The 21,959-nt window shown below is 39.7% G+C and overlaps 1 protein-coding gene across 1 annotated transcript in view; it reads right to left on the bottom strand.

Annotated features, from left to right (window-relative positions):
- Positions 1-14,799: 14,799 nt before the first annotated feature.
- LOC109567078 (ATP-binding cassette sub-family C member 4-like) overlaps positions 14,800-21,959 on the bottom strand; it is a 383,334-nt gene continuing 376,174 nt past the window's right edge. Inside the window, exon 31 of the mRNA XM_070800391.1 lies at positions 14,800-18,740. Within this exon, the coding sequence (XP_070656492.1) occupies positions 18,696-18,740 (45 nt within the window). The 3' untranslated portion in view covers positions 14,800-18,695. The remainder of the gene's footprint in view (positions 18,741-21,959) is intronic.

The following is a 21,959-nucleotide window of genomic DNA, read 5'->3' as shown; positions in this document are numbered from 1 at the left end:
GGTCAGGCTAAGTTGTGAAGAAAATCAGGAGAGACGCAGGAAGGTGTGAGCTCATGGTCGACACCTTCCTCTGACCTGGGACCTCCTTCTCTTCTCCCTGATGCTTCCTGCTCCTCTCCACACTCCCCTCACCCTCATTACAAGTTTTCCTATAGTTCTGCTGTAGATCAAAGTCACCAGGGGAGGGGTTAGAATATAGGTTCCTAGAGCAGGAAATGGCAACCCACTCCAGCGTTCTTGCCTGGAGAATCCCAGGGACTGGGGAGCCTGGTGGGCTGCCATCTATGGGGTCACACAGAGTCGGACACGACTGAAGCAACTTAGCAGCAGCAGCAGCAGTAGGCTCCATTCCCTAAAGATCTGATTGAGGGAGTCACACAAGTGGGGCCTGGAAATTTGAATTTTTAACCAACACCCCTATTGGATATGATGCAGGGGGATCTCTGAACACTTTGAGAAGCATTTAACAGACCTGCCACTCACATCTGTGGGCCCTGGGTCAAGAGTATAAATGAAGCCCATTCTATATATTTAAATATTTAAAAGTTAAAAGTCAAGCTAACACATTGTCAAGTGCACCTTCATAACCACCTAGTAGGCTGGGATTCCTGGACCTCGGAGTTTGAAGCCAGAAGGCAGGACAGCAGAGGGAAGGCCCGCCCCAGCCCCCAGCCCTCCCCCTGTTCTTCCCACACCTGGCTCTGACCCTCTCTATGCTCTGAGGAATCCACTGCTCAAGCAAGAGCACCCCAAACCTTCAAGTACAATGGGATTTATTGGAGCATTGGCTATGCTCCAATAAAACCTTATTTTTGAACACTGAAATTTGAATTTCATATAATTTTCCTATGAGACAAATATTCTTCTTTGGATTCTTTCAACCATTTAAAAATATTAATATAAAAACTGTTCTTAGCTTACAGGCCATAAGAAACAGATAGTGGGACAGACTTAGCCCCAAATCTCTAAAACACAAAGATGTTTTAAAATAACCACAACATCAATGTCCAACCTAAACACAACTAGATAAACAGCTGTGTCTTGACCACCTGTCGAGCTGGGGCATGGGCCCCAGGAAGAGGCCTGCACTGCCGCTGGAAGCAGGATTCTGGGCTCCAAGTGCTCAGAGCACGACCTGGAGGGGGCGGAGCTCCAGGTGGCCATGTCCCTACCCCTCTCTGCCTGCCCCTGGGGAGTGTGCAACCACAGGAGGATGGAGCAGGGCCTCTAAACCAGCGCTTCTCTGACTGTACTGCACTGTGAGCAGGGCTCACCTGGGATCCAGAGATTCTGAGTCAGTGGGTCTGGGGTAGAGACAAGATTCCAACTGCCTCCCAGGCCAGCCTATGCTGCTGGTCCACATGCCATACTTAGAATAGCAGAGCCCTGGGGCAGAGTGGGCAGAGGTTTCCTATAGAGGACCAGGAAATACATTTCCAGGATTTTCACATTGGATGATCTCTGCAACCCCTCAGCTCTCCTGCTGCTGCTGCTGCTACTAAGTCGCTTCAGTCGTGTCCGACTCTGTGCGACTCCATAGACGACAGCCCACCAGGCTCCCCCATCCCTGGGATTCTCCAGGCAAGAACCCTGGAGTGGGTTGCCATTTCCTCCTCCAATGCATGAAAGTGAAAAGTGAAAGTGAAGTCATTCAGTCGTGTCTGACTCTTAGCGACCCCATGGACTGCAGCCTACCAGGCTCTTCCATCCATGGGATTTTCTAGGCAAGAGTACAGCTCTCCTAGTGGAGCACAAAGGCAGCCACAGACAAATATTAGTGAATGAGGACGGCTATGCTCCAATAAAACCTCATTTTTGAACACTGAAATTTGAATTTCATATAATTTTCCTATGAGACAAATATTCTTCTTTGGATTCTTTCAACCATTTAAAAATATTAATAAAAAAACTGTTCTTAGCTTACAGGCCATAAGGAACAGATAGTGGGACAGACTTAGCCCCAAATCTCTAAAACACAAAGATGTTTTAAAATAACCACATCAATGTCCAACCTAAAAACAATTACCAATAATTTTAACATCATCAAATACCCTTTTCGTCAATATATAATCACTGTTTAATCTGTCCTTTTATCCCTTCCCTGTCCCACAGTAGCTCAGTATCCTGCACTCTGTAAATGTCATCATACTACTTAACACCAGTAGATGGCACTGATAATCGTGACATTAGCTAACAGTTTACACAAAGGAAGACATCATTTGTATGCAATTTGCAATTATAAATAAATATATGAATGCAAAAATTGAAAATAGCCTGTTGACTCTGTGTATCATGCATAAAAGCTCAATACATTCCAATTTCAAGGAAAAATTTTTATGTCAAACAATTTTTTTTTTAAGAGGTAAGTAACATGAAAAGCTCCTGTCATCTTTACTAGGTCAACAATTTTTAGTGTTAAATAATGGAGGCCCTTATTTTTTATAATTTTCTGTTTAAGAAAAAAGCAAATTTAATCTATTTGCACAAATGATCTATGTTAAAACTCATTATAAATGTACTATCTGAATAAAAACTTATTTTCAAAACTTGCTCCAGTCTGTTGTGAAGGATGAGGACTTAGGATGTGAAATTTGGATGGAATCTTTAAGCCCATCTAGTTGACCCTTCCTCAGTTAACAGCAAACTTATATCACATTATGAAATCTCATAACATTGTAATGGTTTTCTGTGCAATTTGCCATCTTTCTGCCAGTAATCTTCCCTTCTTCCCTCCAGCCCAATCCTGCTATAAACATAAGCTATTAAAAATATATAATTACTCAATAAAATTAGTTTCTGACTTTGGCATATTTGTATAATTCATCTAGAAAAAGAAGTTAAAAAAATCATCAACCTGAGAGTACAAGTGAGATCATAATTACAGTCATACTCCAAATCTCAATATTGTGTCCTCCCACCTGCTTAAATACAACCAGTTCACACAGCCGCAGAGGACCCAGTCCACGGGGAGTGGGAGAGGGGTGTCTCAGAGCTGTTTCTTTCCATTGGTATCCGAGGATGTCATGTGATTTACCCAAGACTACACAGGCCATTTGTGTGAGATGAGGGTCTTTTGATTCCAGGCTAACAGAATTCTAATTGGACCTGAGGGTTTGTACTTCATATGCAGTGCTAATATATTCAACACACTGCTTTTTTTAAACAAGTTAAAGTTCTTGTTGTTATAAAGTCTTTAAATTATACTTTTTTAAACAAGTTAAAGTTCTTGTTGTTATAAAGTCTTTATACTTTTTTAAACAAGTTAAAGTTCTTGTTGTTATAAAGTCTTTAAATTATACTTTTTAAACAAGTTAAAGTTCTTGTTGTTATAAAGTCTTTAAATTATACTTTTTAAACAAGTTAAAGTTCTTGTTGTTATAAAGTCTTTAAATTATACCTTTTTCTCCTGCTTGTTACTAGACTACAATATTTTTTTCTAATTCCCATTCCTGTATCAAAATAAAGCCCCATTAGAAAATTTAACAATCCCAGTTTGAGGCAAATGAGGGCCTTATACATTGTTTCTCAAAGTCTGACAAACTCTTCCAAACTACTTGGAGAAGATGGGAAGTCCTACCCAGACAAACTGAATCAGAACTCCTGGGGAAGTTGAAGCCGGAATCTGAATGGTAACAAGCATCTTTCTTCCCCACAATTAGCAGTGCCATCTACTGGTGAAATGTAGTATGACAACATTTACAGAGTGCAGGACTCAGCTACTGTGGGACAAGTAAAGGATAAAAGGACAGATTAGACAGTGATTATATATTAAGACGATAGCGAATCTATCTTCTATGAAATAATTATAAATTCAAATTATTATATATAATATATATTCAAATTGTTATATATATAAATGGGTATTTGATTATGATAAAAATTATTGCTAATTGTTTTTAGGTGGGGCATTTGATACTGTGGTTATTTTAAAACACCCTTGTGTTTTAGAGATTTACACAGAAAACTATTATATTGCTGTGAGATTTCATAAGGTAATTTCAGTCTGCTGTTAGCTGAGGAGGCTCAGCTAGATGGGCTTAAAGATTCCATCCAAATCTCACATCCTGAGTCCTTGTTCTTCACAACAGGCTGGAGCAATTTGAAAAAAAAAAAAATCTTTTATTCAGATAGTACATTTAAAATGAGTTTTAACCTGCTAAAGTGTGAATTTTATTTTGTCTAGAGTTGAAATAAAATTCAGTGAAATAATGAATGTGAATCTGCTCGGTTCAAAGTTTCTTAGACTGATCCATGATCTTAACAGTCAGTTCTTTAACAACAGCAGCAAAAATCTATGCAAGGATATGTGTTCTTAAATGTAGTTTTTAAATATATGTAAGAACAATATTAAATATGTTTATAAGAGGTTATTACTGAAACAAGACAATGTCCCCTTTACAATGGTACAGCACACCTGGGGAGATCAGGAAATAAGGGTACCTCATGTGTCCATGTATGATGCCCATGGAGAGGTAAGCAGCATGCTGTCTACTCAACAGTTGCCAGCCTATTATGAGTCGTAATTTCAGCACATATTTGTGAGAGTTTCAATGTTCCTTGTGTATTAAAACATTTATTTTACTTGGCTCGTAGATGGATCTGAAAGACCCACAGTTTTAAACAAAAAGTCAATTTTGTGGCTCTGAAAACACAAAAAGTTGAACAGTTCAGAATGAAAAATTTTAGCCTTCTGAACCTGAAAAACTGGAAGGAGAGCTATCCAAGATGAAATAATGATTTTCAGAGCAACCCATTTCAAAAATGCCCCAATATTGCAAAACATGCCATTTATGTCCTTCTCCCCATTGTCATTACACCCTCTGTGCTCCAACAGAAACAGAATAAATGAAGAGACTTGATGTTGCATCTGATATGAAGTCTGACTCAGCCCCATTGCTCCAAATGTTAGTGCCTAATAAAGGAAGGGACGTAAATAGAGTTCATTAAGAATGCATTCAGTATGTTGTTTTATAAAAAGTGTAAACTGAAAGATGCTTTATTTTTATATAGTTTTTATAATTTGTTCTCAACAAAATAGTTAAATGTGTATAAATTAATTAACTGTCCATTATAGTGTATGTTAAATCATATAAACTATAATAAAAAACAATTCAAGAGAAAATCTTCATGGCAAACAAACAAATACAGAGATGTTCAACATCACTAGCCATTAAGAAAATTCAAACTAAATGAGATACCACTACACATCCATTAGAATATCTATGATTAAAAAGACTGACAAAACCAAGTGTTGGTGAGGATGTCAGGAAGATGGAATTCTCATTTATTTCTTAACACAAGACACATTTATTCTCCTACAGTTCTGGAGGCCAGAAGTCTGAAATCAGGGGGCAGGTAGGCCCACACTCCCTCTGGAGGCTCTACCAGAGATCCTCCTCTTCCATCTTCCAGTGGCTGTTGGCTTTCCTTGACTTCCAGCTGCATCTCTCTCTGTTCCACCATCACATCACCTCTCCTCCACTTGTCTACCTCTAAGGTCTCTGAGCCTCTCTTATAAGGATACATGTTATGACACTTAGGATCCACCCAGATAATCTAGGATGAATTCCTCCTCTGGATATCCTTACTTACATCATTCACCATATTAGGTATTTTTCACAGATTCCAGGGATTAAGATACATATGTATCTTTAGACCACTGTTGTTGTTGCACCTCATTTTATGCTGATTGGTTTAGGTTTCAGGTCACTGCTATCTATAATCAATGTGTGCAGAAGATGAGAGTCCTCTGATGGACCAGGGGTTTGCCAACCCTCTGCTCATCAGGATCACCTCTCCCTCTAGTGATCCTGATCCCAGAGTTAGAGGAGTGGCTGGGCATCAGAGAAACCTCTGAGGTGATTCTACTGTGTAGCCAGGCTTGTAAACCAGTGATTTTGGCAGATCCAAAGTGGCTGCCACTCACTGGGGGTGCCGTGGATGAAAGTTGGGACAAAATCACAGCCCCCTAAATTACAATTACAGTTGTGCTGGTGTGCTCTGTTGATTGAGCAAAGAAGTCTTATGAGGAGAGCTACCCTGGAATCAAGATAATCGCGATGGTGTGATCACTTACCTAGAGCCAGACATCCTGGAATGTGAAGTCAGTTGGATCTTAGAAAGCATCACTACGAACAAAGCTAGTGGAGGTGATGGAATTCCAGTGGAGCTATTTCAAATACTGAAAGATGATGCTGTGAAAGTACTGCACTCAATATGCCAACAAATTTGGAAAACCCAGCAGTGGCCACAGGACTGGAAAAGGTCAGTTTTCATTCCAATCCCGAAGAAAGGCAATGTCAAAGAATGCTCAAACTACCACATAATTGCACTCATCTCACACGCTAGTAAAGTAATGTTCAAAATTCTCCAAGCCAGGCTTCAGCAATACATGAACCATGAACTTCCAGATGTTCCAGCTGGTTTTAGAAAAGGCAGAGGAACCAGAGATCAAATTGCCAACATCCGCTGGATCATGGAAAAAGCAAGAGATTTCCACACAAAAAAAAATCTATTTCTGCTTTATTGACTATGCCAAAGCCTTTGACTGTGTGGATCACAATAAACTGTGGAAAATTCTGAAAGAGATGGGAATACCAGACCACCTGACTTACCTCCTGAGAAACCTATATGCAGGTCAGGAAGCAACAGTTAGAACTGGACATGGAAAAATAGACTGGTTCCAAATAGGAAAAGGAGTACGCCAAGGCTGTATATTGTCACCCTGCTTATTTAACTTATATGCAGAGTACATCATGAGAAATGCTGTACTGGAAGAAACACAAGCTGGAATCAAGATTTCAGGGAGAAATCTCAATAACCTCAAATATGCAGATGACACCACCCTTAAGGCAGAAAATGAAGAGGAACTAAAAAGCCTCTTGATGAAGGTGAAAGAGGAGAGTGGAAATGTTGTCTTAAAACTCAACATTCAGAAAACGAAGATCATGGCAACTGGTCCTATCACTTCATGGGAAATAGATGGGGAAACAGTGGAAACAGTATCAGACTTATTTTTTTTTTGGCTCCAAAATCACTGCAAATGGTGATTTCAGCCATGAAATTAAAAGATGTTTACTCCTTGGAAGGAAAGTTATGACCAACCTAGATAATATATTCATAAGCAGAGAGATTACTTTGCCAACAAAGGTCTGTCTAGTCAAGGCTATGGTTTTTCCAGTGGTCATGTATGGATGTGAGAGTTGGACTGTGAAGAAAGCTGAGTGCCAAAGAATTGATGCTTTTGAACTGTGGTGTTGGAGAAGGCTCTTGAGAGTCCCTTGGACTGCAAGGAGATCCAACTGGTTAATTCTAAAGGAGATTGGTCCTGGGTGTTCATGGGAAGGACTGATGTTGAAGCTGAATCTCCAATACTTTATCCACCTCATTCAAAGAGTTGACTCAATAGAAAAGATACTGATGCTGGGAGGGATCAGGGGCAGGAGGAGAAGGGGACGACAGAGGATGAGATGGCTGGATGGCATCATCAACTCAATGGACATGAGTTTGAGTGAACTACAGGAGTTGGTGATGGACAGGGAGGCCTGGCGTGCTGCAATTCATGGGGTCACAAAGAGTCGGACATGACTCAATGACTGAACTGAACTGAAGCCTAGACTCAGAAATATTTTAAACTTAAAATTATATTATATATTTTTTAACTTCAAAAATGAATATAGTAAAGTTGCTGGATATAAAATCAGCACACAGAAATCCTTTGCATTCCTATACACTAATAATGAGAAAACAGAAAGAGAAATTAAGGAAACAATTCCATTCACCATTGCAACGAAAAGAATAAAATACTTAGGAATGTATCTACCTAAAGAAACTAAATACCTATATATATAAAACTATAAAACACTGGTGAAATGAATCAAAGAGGACACTAATAGATGGAGAAATATACCATGTTCATGGATCAGAAGAATCAATATAGTGAAAATGAGTATACTACCCAAAGCAATATATAGATTCAATGCAATCCCTATCAAGCTACCAACGGTATTTTTCACAGAGCTAGAACAAATAATTTCACAATTTGTATGGAAATACAAAAAAAAAAAAAAAAAAACTCAAATAGCCAAAGCAATCTTGGGAAAGAAGAATGGAACTGGAAGAATCAACCTGCCTGGCTTCAGGCTCTACTACAAAGCCACGGTCATCAAGACAGTATGGTACTGGCACAAAGACAGAAATATAGGTCAATGGAACAAAATAGAAAGCCCAGAGATAAATCCACGCACATATGGTCACCTTATCTTTGACAAAGGAGGCAAGAATATACAATGGATTAAAGACAATCTCTTTAACAAGTGGTGCTGGGAAAACTGGTCAACCACTTGTAAAAGAATGAAACTAGAACACTTTCTAAGACCATACACAAAAATAAATTCAAAATGGATTAAATATCTAAACATAAGACCAGAAACTATAAAACTCCTAGAGGAGAACATAGGCAAAACACTCTCCGACATAAATCACAGCAGGATCCTCTATGACCCATCTCCCAGAATATTGGAAATAAAAGCAAAAATAAACAAATGGGACCTGCTGCTGCTAAGTCGCTTCAGTCGTGTCCGACTCTGTGCGACCCCATAGACGGCAGCCGACTAGGCTCCCTCGTCCCTGGGATTCTCCAGGCAAGAACACTGGAGTGGGTTGCCATTTCCTTCTCCAATGCATGAAAGTGAAAAGTGAAAAGCGACTCCTAGCAACCCCATGGACTACAGTCTACCAGGCTCCTCCGTCCATGGGATTTTCCAGGCAGAGTACTGGAGTAGGTTGCCATTGCCTTCTCCAAAATGGGACCTAATAAAACTTAAAAGCTTCTGCACATCAAAGGAAACTATTAGCAAGGTGAAAAGACAGCATTCAGAATGGGAGAAAATAATAGCAAATGAAGCAACTGACAAACAACTAATCTCAAAAATATACAAGCAATTCCTGCAGGTCAATTACAGAAAAATAAATGACTCAATCAAAAAATAGGCCAAAGAACTAAATATACATTTCTCCAAAGAAGACATACAGATGGCTAAAAAACACATGAAAAGATGCTCAACATTACTTATTATCAGAGAAATGCAAATCAAAACCACAATGATGTACCATTTCACGTCAGTCAGAATGGCTTCAATCCAACAGTCTACAAGCAATAAATGCTGGAGAGGATGTGGAGAAAAGGGAACCCTCTTACACTGTTGGTGGGAATGCAAACTAGTACAGCCACTATGCAGAACAATGTGGAGATTCCTTAAAAAACTGGAAATAGAATTGTCTTATGACCCAGCAACCCCACTGCTGGGCATACACACTGAGGAAACTAGAATTGAAAGAGACACATGTACCCCAATGTTCATTGCAGCATTATTTATAATAGCCAGGACATGGAAGCAACCTAGATGTCCATCAGCAGATGAATGGGTAAGAAATCTGCAGTACATATACACAATGGAGTATTACTCAGCCATTAAAAAGAATATATTTGAATCAGTTCTAATGAGGTGGATGAAACTGGAGCCATTCTACAGAGTGAAGTAAGCCAGAAATAAAAACAGCAATACAGTATCAGATCAGAGCAGATCAGATCAGTCACTCAGTCGTGTCCAAGTCTTTGTGACCCCATGAATCGCAGCATGCCAGGCCTCCCTGTCCATCACCAACTCCCAGAGTTCACTGAGACTCAGGTCCATCGAGTCAGTGATACCATCCAGCCATCTCATCTTCTGTCGTCCCCTTCTCCTCTTGCCCCCAATCCCTCCCAGCATCAGAGTCTTTTCCAATGAGTCAACTCTTCCCATGAGGTAGCCAAAGTACTAGAGTTTCAGCTTTAGCATCATTCCTTCCAAAGAAATCCCAGGGCTGATCTCCTTCAGAATGGACTGGTTGGATCTCCTTGCAGTCCAAGGGACTCTCAAGAGTCTTCTCCAACACCACAGTTCAATAGCATCAATTCTTTGGCGCTCAGCCTTAGCCTTCTTCACAGTCCAACTCTTACATCCATACATGACCACAGGAAAAACCATAGCCTTGACTAGACGAAACTTTGATGGCAAATTAATGTCTCTGCTTTTGAATATGCTATCTAGGTTGGACATAACTTTCCTTTCAAGGAGTAAACGTCTTTTAATTTCATGGCTGCACCCACCATCTGCAGTGATTTTGGAGCCCAGGGAAATAAAGTCTGACACTGTTTCTGCTGTTTCTATTTCCCATGAAGTGATGGGACCAGATGCCATGATCTTCATTTTCTGAATGTTGAGCTTTAAGCCAACTTTTTCACTCTCCACTTTCACTTTCATCAAGAAGCTTTTGAGTTCCTCTTCACTTTCTGCCATAAGGATGGTGTCATCTGCATATCTGAGGTTATTGATATTTCTCCCGGCAATCTTGATTCCAGCTTGTGTTTCTTCCAGTCCAGCGTTTCTCATGATGTACTCTGCATATAAGTTAAATAAACAGGGTGACAATATACAGCCTTGGTGTACTCCTTTTCCTATTTGGAACCAGTCTGTTGTTGCATGTCCAGTTCTAACTGTTCTTCCAGACCTGCATACAAATTTCTCAAGAGGCAGATCAGGTGGTCTGGTATTCCCATCTCTTTCATAATTTTCCACAATTTTTGTGATCCACACAGTCAAAGGCTTTGGCATTGTCAATAAGGCAGAAATAGATGTTTTTCTGGAACTCTCCTGCTTTTTCCATGATCCAGCGGATGTTGGCAATTTATACTAACACATATATATGGAATTTAGAAATATTGTAACAATAACCTTGTATGTGAGACAGCAAAAGAGACACAGATATATAGAACATTCTTTTGGACTCTGTGGGAGAGGGAGATGGTGGGATAATTTGGGAGAATGGCATTGAAACATGTATAATATCATATATGAAATGAATCGCCAGTCCAAGTTTGATGCATGATACTGGTTGCTTGGGGCTGGCGCACTGGGACGATCCAGAGGGATGGTACAGGGAGGGAGGAGGGAGAGGGTTTGGGGTAAACACGTGTATACCTGTGGTGGACTCATGTTGATGTATGGCAAAACCAATACAATATTATAAAGTAATTAACCTCCAATTAAAATAAATTTTAAAAAATAAACTTAAACTTAAAACTCTATCTCCTACATGAGTTTGAAAAAGAGCATCACATGTTTTCTCGACATTCCATTTATTTTTGTTTATAGTTAACAGTAGGTAAGCATATGCATTGAGGATTGCCTCCCAACAGTTCTTTGTTGTCCTTGTTCACTGGATGGGAACGGCACATTCATACCCGAGCTGCCAGCTTTCCTCTGCCTCCCATAGAGATGGCAGGGCACTGGAGGGTCATGGTAGGTACAGGGACATCAATAAAGGCAGAGAGTGCTATGCATTCCTGCTCATGTGTGATGCCCAGACTCTCAAAGATTACCTATAATTGTGTGCATGTGCATGTGTACACACATACAGCAGGCATGGCTAGGCTGAGTCCTGCAGGTAACATGAGGAAAGATAACTCGGGCTCCCACCTACAGAGTGCAGGTGAGGAGTGGTGGCCAGGTGGACTCACTGGGTATCACCACATTCATATTTGCAAGCAGGATCTCATCCCTTTATTTTTTAAAACTTTTTTGAAGAACTTAGCATCATTTTTTTTATTTAAGTATTGTTGATTTACAATATTATGTTAGTTTCAAGTGGACAGCAAAGATGATTCAGTTATATATATAATATGTACACTATATATATATATATATATATATATATAATATTTTTTTCAGATTCTTTTCCATGAAGGTTATTAAAATATATTGAATATTGTTCCCTGTGCTCTACAGTAGGTTCTTGCTGACAGAGCTGGTAGGGGAGGACCAGGGCCTGTAGTGTGAGAACAGAGCCCATGGATGCATCAGGACATGGGCAAAGAGGGGACCAGGTTGCCCTTAGAACAGGGCAAGAGACCTCTGCCCTGAGCCACACACTTTAGAGAACCCCAGTCTAGTCCTCCGCTGACACCCTCCTCCCAGTCCCCATAGGGTGAAGCCCCTAAGAGCCAAGGGGATACACCCCAGTCCAGAGCCCTCTCCTCCAGGTGCTTGCTTGGCAAAGTGTGGTCCACAGAGCACCAGCATCAACATCCCATATGGCACCAGCAATGAAGGTGCAGAGTCTTAACCATTCAACTGACAGGGAATTATCACTATGGTCTAATTTTAAATATAAATATGGTAACAAATACGGTAACAAAGAAGGTAGTAGAGCTAACTACATATCCAGTATTGTTCTAAAGTAGTGCTTCTCACATCTCAGGTTGAGTCAGCTTTTATATTTTCAGCCCATTGCAACCTAATCACTGATCCATTGTGCACAGTTAGTGTGCAGCTCAGCCACGTGCACCTCCCCCTGCAAGTGCAACACTCACAATGGTCCCTGGGCTGTTCAAGATCCCACCCATCCTGAGTATGGACGTCACTGCAACAGCAGATGGCTGTGAGTTTCTAGCTTTCTTGAATTTTCTGTACTTATTTCAGACCTGGTTACAAACAGGTCATGAACTGGCACTAGCTCACAGACCATATTCTGTGACTGTCTCTGATGTATTTAATCTTTGAAATTGCTCTCTGAGAAACATACTACTCCCATCTCAATGTTACAAAGAAACTGAAGCACAGTGGGCTTCCCAACCTTAACAGCCCACAATTAACAGGTAGCAGAACTCGTATCCAAACCCAGTCATAATGCCCAGAGGAGCCAGTATTTGTCCCTAGAAGGCTGACTCCAGAGCTTGTGCTCCTCCCCATGTGCTTACATCATTTTAACTATGTGTTAAATGAAGAGGAACAGTTATAACTTAGGCTGTCAGATGAGATCATACTCAAATACATCCTTTACAGTCTCTTACCTACTTTCAAACATACCCATCTCGCTCTCTTCTCTTGATGATTAAGAATCACCAAGGTCAGTGATTCCATCCTTTGCTTCTTTGGATGCTTTCTGTCCATCCATCATCCAACCAAAGCAACTGCTCAAGAGCAGAAGTTATATTCATTTTCCAGATGAAGAAGCTGAGATTCGGAAGCTGAGACTTACCTATGCAAGTAATTAAGGCTACATGGCTATATGGTATCCAGAGCCCATTTTGTCAAGGTTGGTGCCAGTTTATTATGTTGGTAACTCAGCTAGTTATTTCCTTTCACTCCCAAGTGTCCCAGTTGGACACTACACTTTTTGAACACCTACACTGCTAGCAAGTAGCAGATAAAGAATTGGCATGCAGATCAATGTGACTGACTCCAAACCCAGGGCTTTCTGTTATCCGAGGCTGCTGCTGCTGTTGCTGGTGCTAAGTCACTTCAGTTGTGTCTGACTCTGTGCAACCCAATAGATGGCAGCCCACCAGGCTCTCCCAACCCTGGGATTCTCCAGGCAAGAGCACTGGAGTGGGTTGCCATTTCCTTTTCCATTGCGTGAAAGTGAAAAGTGAAAGTGAAGTCCCTCAGTTGTGTCCCCGTGAACTGCAGCCTACCAGGCTCCTCCATCCATGGGATTTTCCAGGCAAGAGTACTTGGGTGGGTTGCAATTGCCTTCTCCAGGCTACCTCTTAAAATTTCAAAATCATAACGTTCAGAAAGAATATTTGTTTTCAGTCAAAATTCATTCAGCAATGAGCATCCCTTATGCTGTTTGACAGACAGTGTGCTGTAAGGCTAGCCAGGTGACTCAGTGATAAAGAATCTGCCTGCCAATGCAGGAGACGCAGGTATGATCCCTGGGTCCAGAAAATCGCCTGGAAAAGGAAATGACAACCCACTTCAGTACTCTTACCTGGGAGATCCCATGGACAGAGGAGCCTAGTGGCCTACAATCCATGGGATTGCAAAAGAGTTGGACACAATTTAGCAACTAATGAACAACAAAAATGTGATAGACATTACGCTGCAAGATGTAATTAAAAAGTAAACAGGGTACAGTTTAAAGTTTTTAGAAGCTTGTGGTTTAGTAAGAAAACAAACCACCTATGAATACTCATAGTCAGGGTAGGCTACATAATTTACAGAACCCAGTGCAAAATGGAAAAAGAAGGGACCCTTGTTCAAAAATTAAGTATTTCAAGATAGTGAGAACAGGCACTAGCCAAGCATGATTGGGTTTAACAAATGAGAGGTGACCAGGGTATCAGAGAAATAAGCATTAACTAGGATGATGAATGATCTTGAGATTGCTTCCTAGAAGAGGTGACAACTGGGCTGACCCTACAGAATGAGGCTTTCTCCCCTACATGGACTTCCTCCTTTATTTTTTAAACCATAGGGAATACCGGAGAATCAGTTACTCAGTCATTTTAGTGAAACATCAATCACCAAGAGTTTCCATCACAGTGCACACTCATCACCTACCTCTGGAGCTGTGACACACCCATGAGGGGCATGCAGATGTGCTGTTCAGACCTCCCTTCACGGACTCACTGCCCAGCCACTAGAAGTGCTGCTAGTGGGTGACCTTAAGCCACCAGCCACCCTGGGCGCAGCCTTTGTACAATGACCCATCCAGGTGGATGTATGAAAAGCTGGCCAGTGGATCTGTCACAACAATCCCAAAGGGTCATCACATCAGAACTCCCATGGATCAGCTAAGGTCATCTGGCCAGTGCTCCAGCTTGATTTTTTCCTCTGCCCTATCCCATTTCTTCCCTCTTGATTCCACAAGTGCTGATCCTAATGGCACCCTTAATACATATGCCAATACTGAACTCCATCCAAGACTGCATGTCAGAGAACCAATCTGTAGCATGTATCAAAAAACATTCAGTTCTTGACCAGGATTTTTATTTGAAAACACTGTTTACATACATAACATTTCTAAATCACCAAGTAAAATATAAAATGGAAACAAGGACTCTCTGTGTGAGTGTGGATATCTTTGGTTTAAAATCCTCAATCTAATGTCTGACTAAAACAAAATTAAGTTTTAGGTTAATAACAAAAGAAAATTAATATGTTGAACCATATGAAACTGCCATTTTTATAGGTTAAAACAAGGCTGTATGTGATTTTCACATGGTTTAATCTCATAGTAAAAAGCAATTTGCATTTGAAATTTAGAGAACATTACACTTATGAATAACTCATGGGTAAAAGATATAATGAATAAAATTAAAAATTAGAAAATACCTAAATACAATGGTTATTGATCAGTGCTAAGTACCAAAACTTGTAGTTGCAGCTAAAGTGAGTCTTAGGGGAAAAAAGTAGGCTTTGTGTACTTAATTTTTAACTTAATCACTTTTCTAATATAAGTTTCTAATTTAAGAATTTAGTGAAAAATATCACAAAGTAAATGAAGAAAAGTTAAAGGAAAGAAAGAATAATATAGTGAAACTACCAAAAAAAAAAAAAAAAAAAAAAGGAAAAGAAACCCACCAAAGGGTCAATGAAGCAAAAAAAATTATTCTTTGAAAATTAATAGGAAAAAGTCATTCAAGACTTTAAAATAAATAAATTTAAAAAAATTAAGAAATAAAAATTAAAAAAAAGACTTTTCAAGGAAAAAAACAGGGCAAAGTCACAAAGTTAAAAAGCAAAGAACAACATAATTTTAGATGCAGCAGAGATCAAACATTTAAGATACTATGAATAATTTTATGCCAGTCAAGCTCAACACTCACAGAAACAAATCCACTGCTAAAGAAATAAAACTTCACCAAAAATGACTCTGTAGAAATAACACACTGAAAAGTACTAATATAATTAACAAAAATTAAATAGATGTTGATTGTTGTACAATATTGTGGATACAATTAATGCCACTGAATTGTATGTTTAAAAATGGTAATATGGCAAATTTTATGTTATCTATACTGTACCATCGGAGAAGGCAATGGCACCCCACTCCAGTACTCTTGCTTGGAAAATCCCATGGACGGAGGAGCCTGGTGGGCTGCAGTCCATGGGGTCGCTACAAGTCAGACACGACTGAGGGACTTCACATTCATTTTTCACTTTCATGCATTGGAGGAGGAAATGGAAACCCACTCCAGAATTCTTGCCTGGAGAATCCCAGGGACGGGGGAGCCTGGTGGGCTGCCATCTATGGGGTCGCACAGAGTCGGACATGACTGAAGCGACTTAACAGCAGTATCAGATCAGATCAGATCAGTCGGTCAGTCGTGTCCAACTCTTTGCGACCCCATGAATCACAGCATGCCAGGCCTCCCTGTCCATCACCAGCCCACGGAGTTCACTCAGACTCACGTCCATCGAGGCAGTGATGCCATCCAGCCATTTCATCCTCTGTCGTCCCCTTCTCCTCCTGCCCCCAATCCCTCCCAGCATCAGAGCCTTTTCCAATGAGTCAACTCTTCGCATGAGGTGGCCAAAGTACTGGAGTTTCAGCTTTGGCATCATTCCTTCCAAAGAAATCCCAGGGCTGATCGCCTTCAGAATGGACTAGTTGGATCTCCTTGCAGTCCAAGGGACTCTCAAGAGTCTTCTCCAACACCACAGATCAAAGGCATCAATTCTTCGGCGCTCAGCCTTCTTCATAGTCCAACTCTCACATCCATACATGACCACAGGAAAAACCATAGCCTTGACCAGACGAACCTTTGTTGGCAAAGTAATGTCTCTGCTTTTGAATATGCTATCTAGGTTGGTCATAACTTTCCTTCCAAGGAGTAAGTGTCTTTTAATTTCATGGCTGCAGTCACTATCTGTAGTGATTTTGGAGCCCAGGAAAATAAAGTCTCACACTGTTTCCACTGTTTCCCCATCTATTTCCCATGAAGTGGTGGGACCAGATGCCATGATCTTCGTTTTCTGAATGTTGAGCTTTAAGCCAACTTTTTCACTCTCCACTTTCACTTTCATCAAGAGGCTTTTTATTTCTCTTCACTTTCTGCCATAAGGGTGGTGTCATCTGCATATCTGAGGTTATTGATATTTCTCCCGGAAATCTTGATTCCAGTTTGTGTTTCTTCCAGTCTAGCGTTTCTCATGATGTACTCTGCATATAAGTTAAATAAACAGGGTGACAATATACAGCCTTGACGAACTCCTTTCCTATTTGGAACCAGTCTGTTGTTGCATGTCCAGTTCTAACTGTTGCTTCCTGACCTGCATACAAGTTTCTCAAGAGGCAGATCAGGTGGTCTGATATTCCCATCTCTTTCAGAATTTTCCACAGTTTATTGTGATCCACACAGTCAAAGGCTTTGGCATAGTCAATAAAGCAGAAATAGATGTTTTTCTGGAACTCTCTTGCTTTTTCCATGATCCAGCGGATGTTGGCCATTTGATCTCTGGTTCTTCTGCCTTTTCTAAAACCAGCTTGACCATCTGGAAGTTCATGGTTCATGTATTGCTGAAGCCTGGCTTTGAGAATTTTGAGCATTACTTTACTAGCATGTGAGATGAGTGCAATTGTGCGATAGTTTGAGCATTCTTTGGCATTGCCTTTCTTTGGGATTGGGATGAAAACTGACCTTTTCCAATCCTGTGGCCACTGCTGAGTTTTCCGAATTTGCTGGCATATTGAGTGCAACACTTTCACAGTATCATCTGTCAGGATTTGGAATAGTTCAACTGGAATTCCATCACCTCCACTAGCTTTGTTCATAGTGATGCTTTCTAAGGCCCACTTGACTTCACATTCCAGGATGTCTGGCTCTAGGTGACTGATCACACCATTGTGATTATCTGGGTCATGAAGATCTTTTTTGTACAGTTCTTCTGTGTATTCTTGCCATCTCTTCTTAATATCTTCTGCTTCTGTTAGGTCCATACCATTTCTGTCCTTTATCGAGCTCATATTTGCATGAAATGTTCCTTTGGTATCTCTGATTTTCTTGAAGAGATCCCTAGTCTTTCCCATTTTGTTGTTTTCCTCTATTTCTTTGCACTGTACCATAAAATAAATGTAAAAAAAATCCCCAATCTAGAAGACAATCAATGATCATGTCTGTTCTTCATTATCAAATGCCCTCAAAGGGTTCCTATTTTGAGAAAGCATGTTTTCTCTCCCTTCTCTTTTAAGATATAAAATTAAATATTGTCCTTCTGTATCTTAATCACATATCTTCTTTTTCGGGAGCACCACTCTCCCCTATAATATCACTTAGAGTATATTTTTTGTTTTTCCTATCAGTTTTCTCTGTAGTATTTTAACCAGAGGTCTTTGGGTGAAATAATTGATCCTAGTTATATTAAAGGCAGTTGTGAAACAAAACAGCAACCTCACAGTTTTCAAGTAAACAGAATCCTTGATATAACTGGAAAGTAATATGTAATTCTGGGAACAGTAAAAAAAAAAAAAAAATCTGTGACAAATTTGTTTTATAACTTAGAAAATAAGCTTTAGTTCTGGACTCTCTCAAGGCACAAAACCTGGGAGACAGATTTTATTGGTGGCTTGCTTCTCAGATTTGGATAAAGAAAAAAAATAGTATAACCTTTCAAAATTAATAAGTCATTTTCTAAGAGTTTGAAATCACTGTGTGAAGTTGGAGAGAGATAAATCCAAATAAACTAACATCTTGTATGTGTAAATATTTGTTGCTGGTATAAAGAAGTACAATTTAGTTTATGCAAGGCAAATACTATTGAAGAAATGCCTTCAGAATAGACTTGACTTCACAGGAGGATCACACTGCTATCTCAAAAATAGTTAAGATTAAGGTCTGTCCATTGGAAGCATTCATAACCACACAGTCACTGAGCATCATCATTATCTGGATAATTCCTTTTGAAGTACACCTGAAAAAAAAAAAAAAAAGAAAGAAATAAAAACAACACACTTAAAAGCTGTAAAGTCCCTTCTAAAGCAACACATTTCTAGGGTCACTTTTTCATGTGAAACAAATCATAACACTAATGGAGGCACAATTTTTAAACCCAGTGATGTGTTTATTCTATGAAGGATGTCGCCCCATTAAAACCCTCAGTGGGACTGGGCTGAATGCCAAACGTGATTCCCTTGGGTTCTAATCATTCTGATTCACAGATAAGCTTTAATCACTAATTGATAACCAAAATCATTTTACAGAATTAAAACATGGAGATAAATTATAAACAAGATGACGAAGAGGCTGGGATCTAGTGTCTGCATGAGGGTGTCTCACTTTTACACAAAAAAAGAGCACCATCAATCTAGATGTTAATATCAGGTTTGCCAGGCTTTGAATTCTTGACTTTTACCAATTTCTAGCTGAACTGGAAGAGACAGAGGTTTTCTGATAAATGTATAATCAGAACATAAAGGAAGTGAAGTGCTGTCAAATTTGTCCATTCCACAATCATCAGTTTTTGTAGCTGCACCATATCTTGGTTTCTTGATGAATGCACATAATAAAATGAAATAATGTCAAGACTTGTGAGCTCTTACCTCTAAATGTGTTTGGGTGAAAAAGGACTTCAAGTGTCATTTTTTTTTTTCCCCAAATAAGAATGTGTGAACTTTTGTTTGAGTGTTTAAAACACAAAATGTGCTCTCTATCTGAAGCTGACTCATGTCATGAGCTAGGTTGCTAGGTCATTGATCCAGATTCATTTTATGAAACTTGATTCTAAGTCCATTTGTAAATGTTATCAACAAAGTTATCATGAGAGATAGTGGGCTTCACATATGAAACAGAAAAGCTCTGAGACACCTACCTTTATATTAGGTGTACTTTTTCTCATTACACACTTGCTATTCCCTAAACAGCACTGCATATGAAATGATATATATCAAAATGTCCCTTAAGTTAAGGATAAAAACAAGAAATTCTCCAAGAATGTTTAGGGCCCATGGATGAAATCTCAGGCTAGTTCCATTGCAAATGCAAGGAATAAAAAAAAAAAGGTTGGGGAGGGGAAGCTTTGGATCCAGTGGTTCAGAATCCACCTGCCAATGCAGGGGACATAGGTTTGATCCCTAGTCCAGGAAGATCCACATATCATAGGGCAGCTAAGCCTGTGTGCCATAACTACTAAGTCCACATGTCTCTATTATGAATCCTGTATGCCACAGCTACTGAAGCCAGTGCACCCTAGAGCTCATACTCTATAACAAGAGAAGTAAGAAAAGCCTGCACACCACAACTATAGAATAGCCCCCTGCTCACCACAACTAGAGAAAGCCTGTGTGCAGTAATGAAGACCCAGCACAGCAAAAACTAGATAAATAAATAAAAATTTTTAAACTAAAAAAAGTAAGCCCTTTTAAGATGGCATTGTTGGGGGCACTCAAGTTGAGGGGCAAGCCCCCATAGGCGCTTCTTTATCTGTGTACTCTGAGGTGGCAGGGTACTGCCTACATGAGCTCCAGGGGTAGGTGTAAGCTGATGCTGCCACCTCAGACCCCAGAGGCAGGCACGGACAGATGCTACTACCACCTCCAAGTGTCCTGTGAGTTGATGCAGGTCACTTCCGCCACCTTCCTTGAAGTATGCCTGGCTCACCACCACTGCCAAGGCACCCGTGACTGGGAGCCAAGTGCCTTCCTGGAGAGTGCACATGCCATACACCCACACAACTGCACACCCCCATCAAGGGGAAAATAGCCAGCATATGCTGAGGAAATAGATGGCACGCATCAAAACCTAAAACAGTCCTCCTACAAAAAAAAAAAAAAAATTAAATCCACAAAAGCTACAGAGGGACACTCCCACATATAAATAACACTCTAAGACAACAGTAGATAATTGTTTCACCTAAATTCAAAGAGAAACATAAGCAAAATTAAGAAGAGGAATCACTCTCAGTTAAAAGACCAAGAAAATTCCCTTGAAAGAACAATGAAACAGATCTCTTCAGTCTAATAGACAGCAAGCTCAAAAGGAGGCAATGAAAATACTGAAGGAATAAAGAAAGGCTATCAACAGAAATGCAAATTACTGGGAAAAGGAACTAGAAACTATAAGGATTCAGGAGAATGCATTTGCTGAGACTAAAACTGAGCTCAAGGCAATGAACAGCAGAATGAATAATGCAGAAGAAAGAATAAGTGACCTGGAAGATAGAATAATGGAAATTCTTTCATCAAAACAGCGGACAAAAAGCTAAATGAAAAATTAAAGCAATGTAAGAAAGCTATGGGATAATATAAAGCAGGCCAATCTATATATAATAGGGATTCCAGAAGGAGAAAAAAAAAGAAAAAGAAAAGGGGATTGAAAATGTATTTGAAAAAACTATGGCTGAAAACTTCCTAGATACAAGATGCACAGAGAGCCCCAAACAAGATGAACCCAAACAGTCTAATACCAACATATTATGATAAAAATGGTAAAAGTTAGAGATAAAGAGAAGATTCTAAAGACAGCAAGAGAAAAACAAAGAGCTCATTTAAGAGAATTCCCATAGGCTGTCAGCTGATTTCTCTACAGAAACACTACATGCCAGAAGGGAGTGGCAAAATATATTGAAAGTATTAAAAGAGAAAAAAAAATCAACTCAATGGACATGAATTTGAGCAAACTCCAGGAGACAGTGAAGGATAGGGAAGCCTGGCTTGCTGCAGTCCATGGGGTCACAAGGAGTTGGACATGACTGAGTGACTGAACAGCAATACTCTACCCGGAAAGATTATTTAGAATGGCAGGAGAAGTAATTTCTCAGATAAGCAAAAACTAAAGGAATACAGCAATACTAAAACTATCCTAAAAGAGATATTGAAAAGTTATCTCTAAATAGAAAAGAAGCAGGAAGATATAGGAAGGAGGAAATCATAGTTGAAAAGTAAATCACTTAAATTAGTGAGAATACAGGTCAAAAAAAAAAAAAAAAAAACCTATTTGTGAAAGCAAGGATAAACATGAGGAGCAGCAAAAAGATAAACATGAAGATGTAAAAAGGGACATTAAAATCATATTATGTGGGGAAAAGTATGAAAGTGTTAGTTGCTCAGTCATGTCTGACTTTTTTTGCAACCCCATGAACTGTAGTCTGCCAGGCTCCTCTGTCCATTTAATTCTCCAGGCAAGAATACTGGAG

The sequence above is a fragment of the Bos indicus genome, chromosome 12 (genome assembly GCF_029378745.1).
Source record: "Bos indicus isolate NIAB-ARS_2022 breed Sahiwal x Tharparkar chromosome 12, NIAB-ARS_B.indTharparkar_mat_pri_1.0, whole genome shotgun sequence".
Lineage (NCBI taxonomy): Eukaryota > Metazoa > Chordata > Mammalia > Artiodactyla > Bovidae > Bos > Bos indicus.
This window is presented reverse-complemented; position numbering and strand designations above follow the sequence as displayed.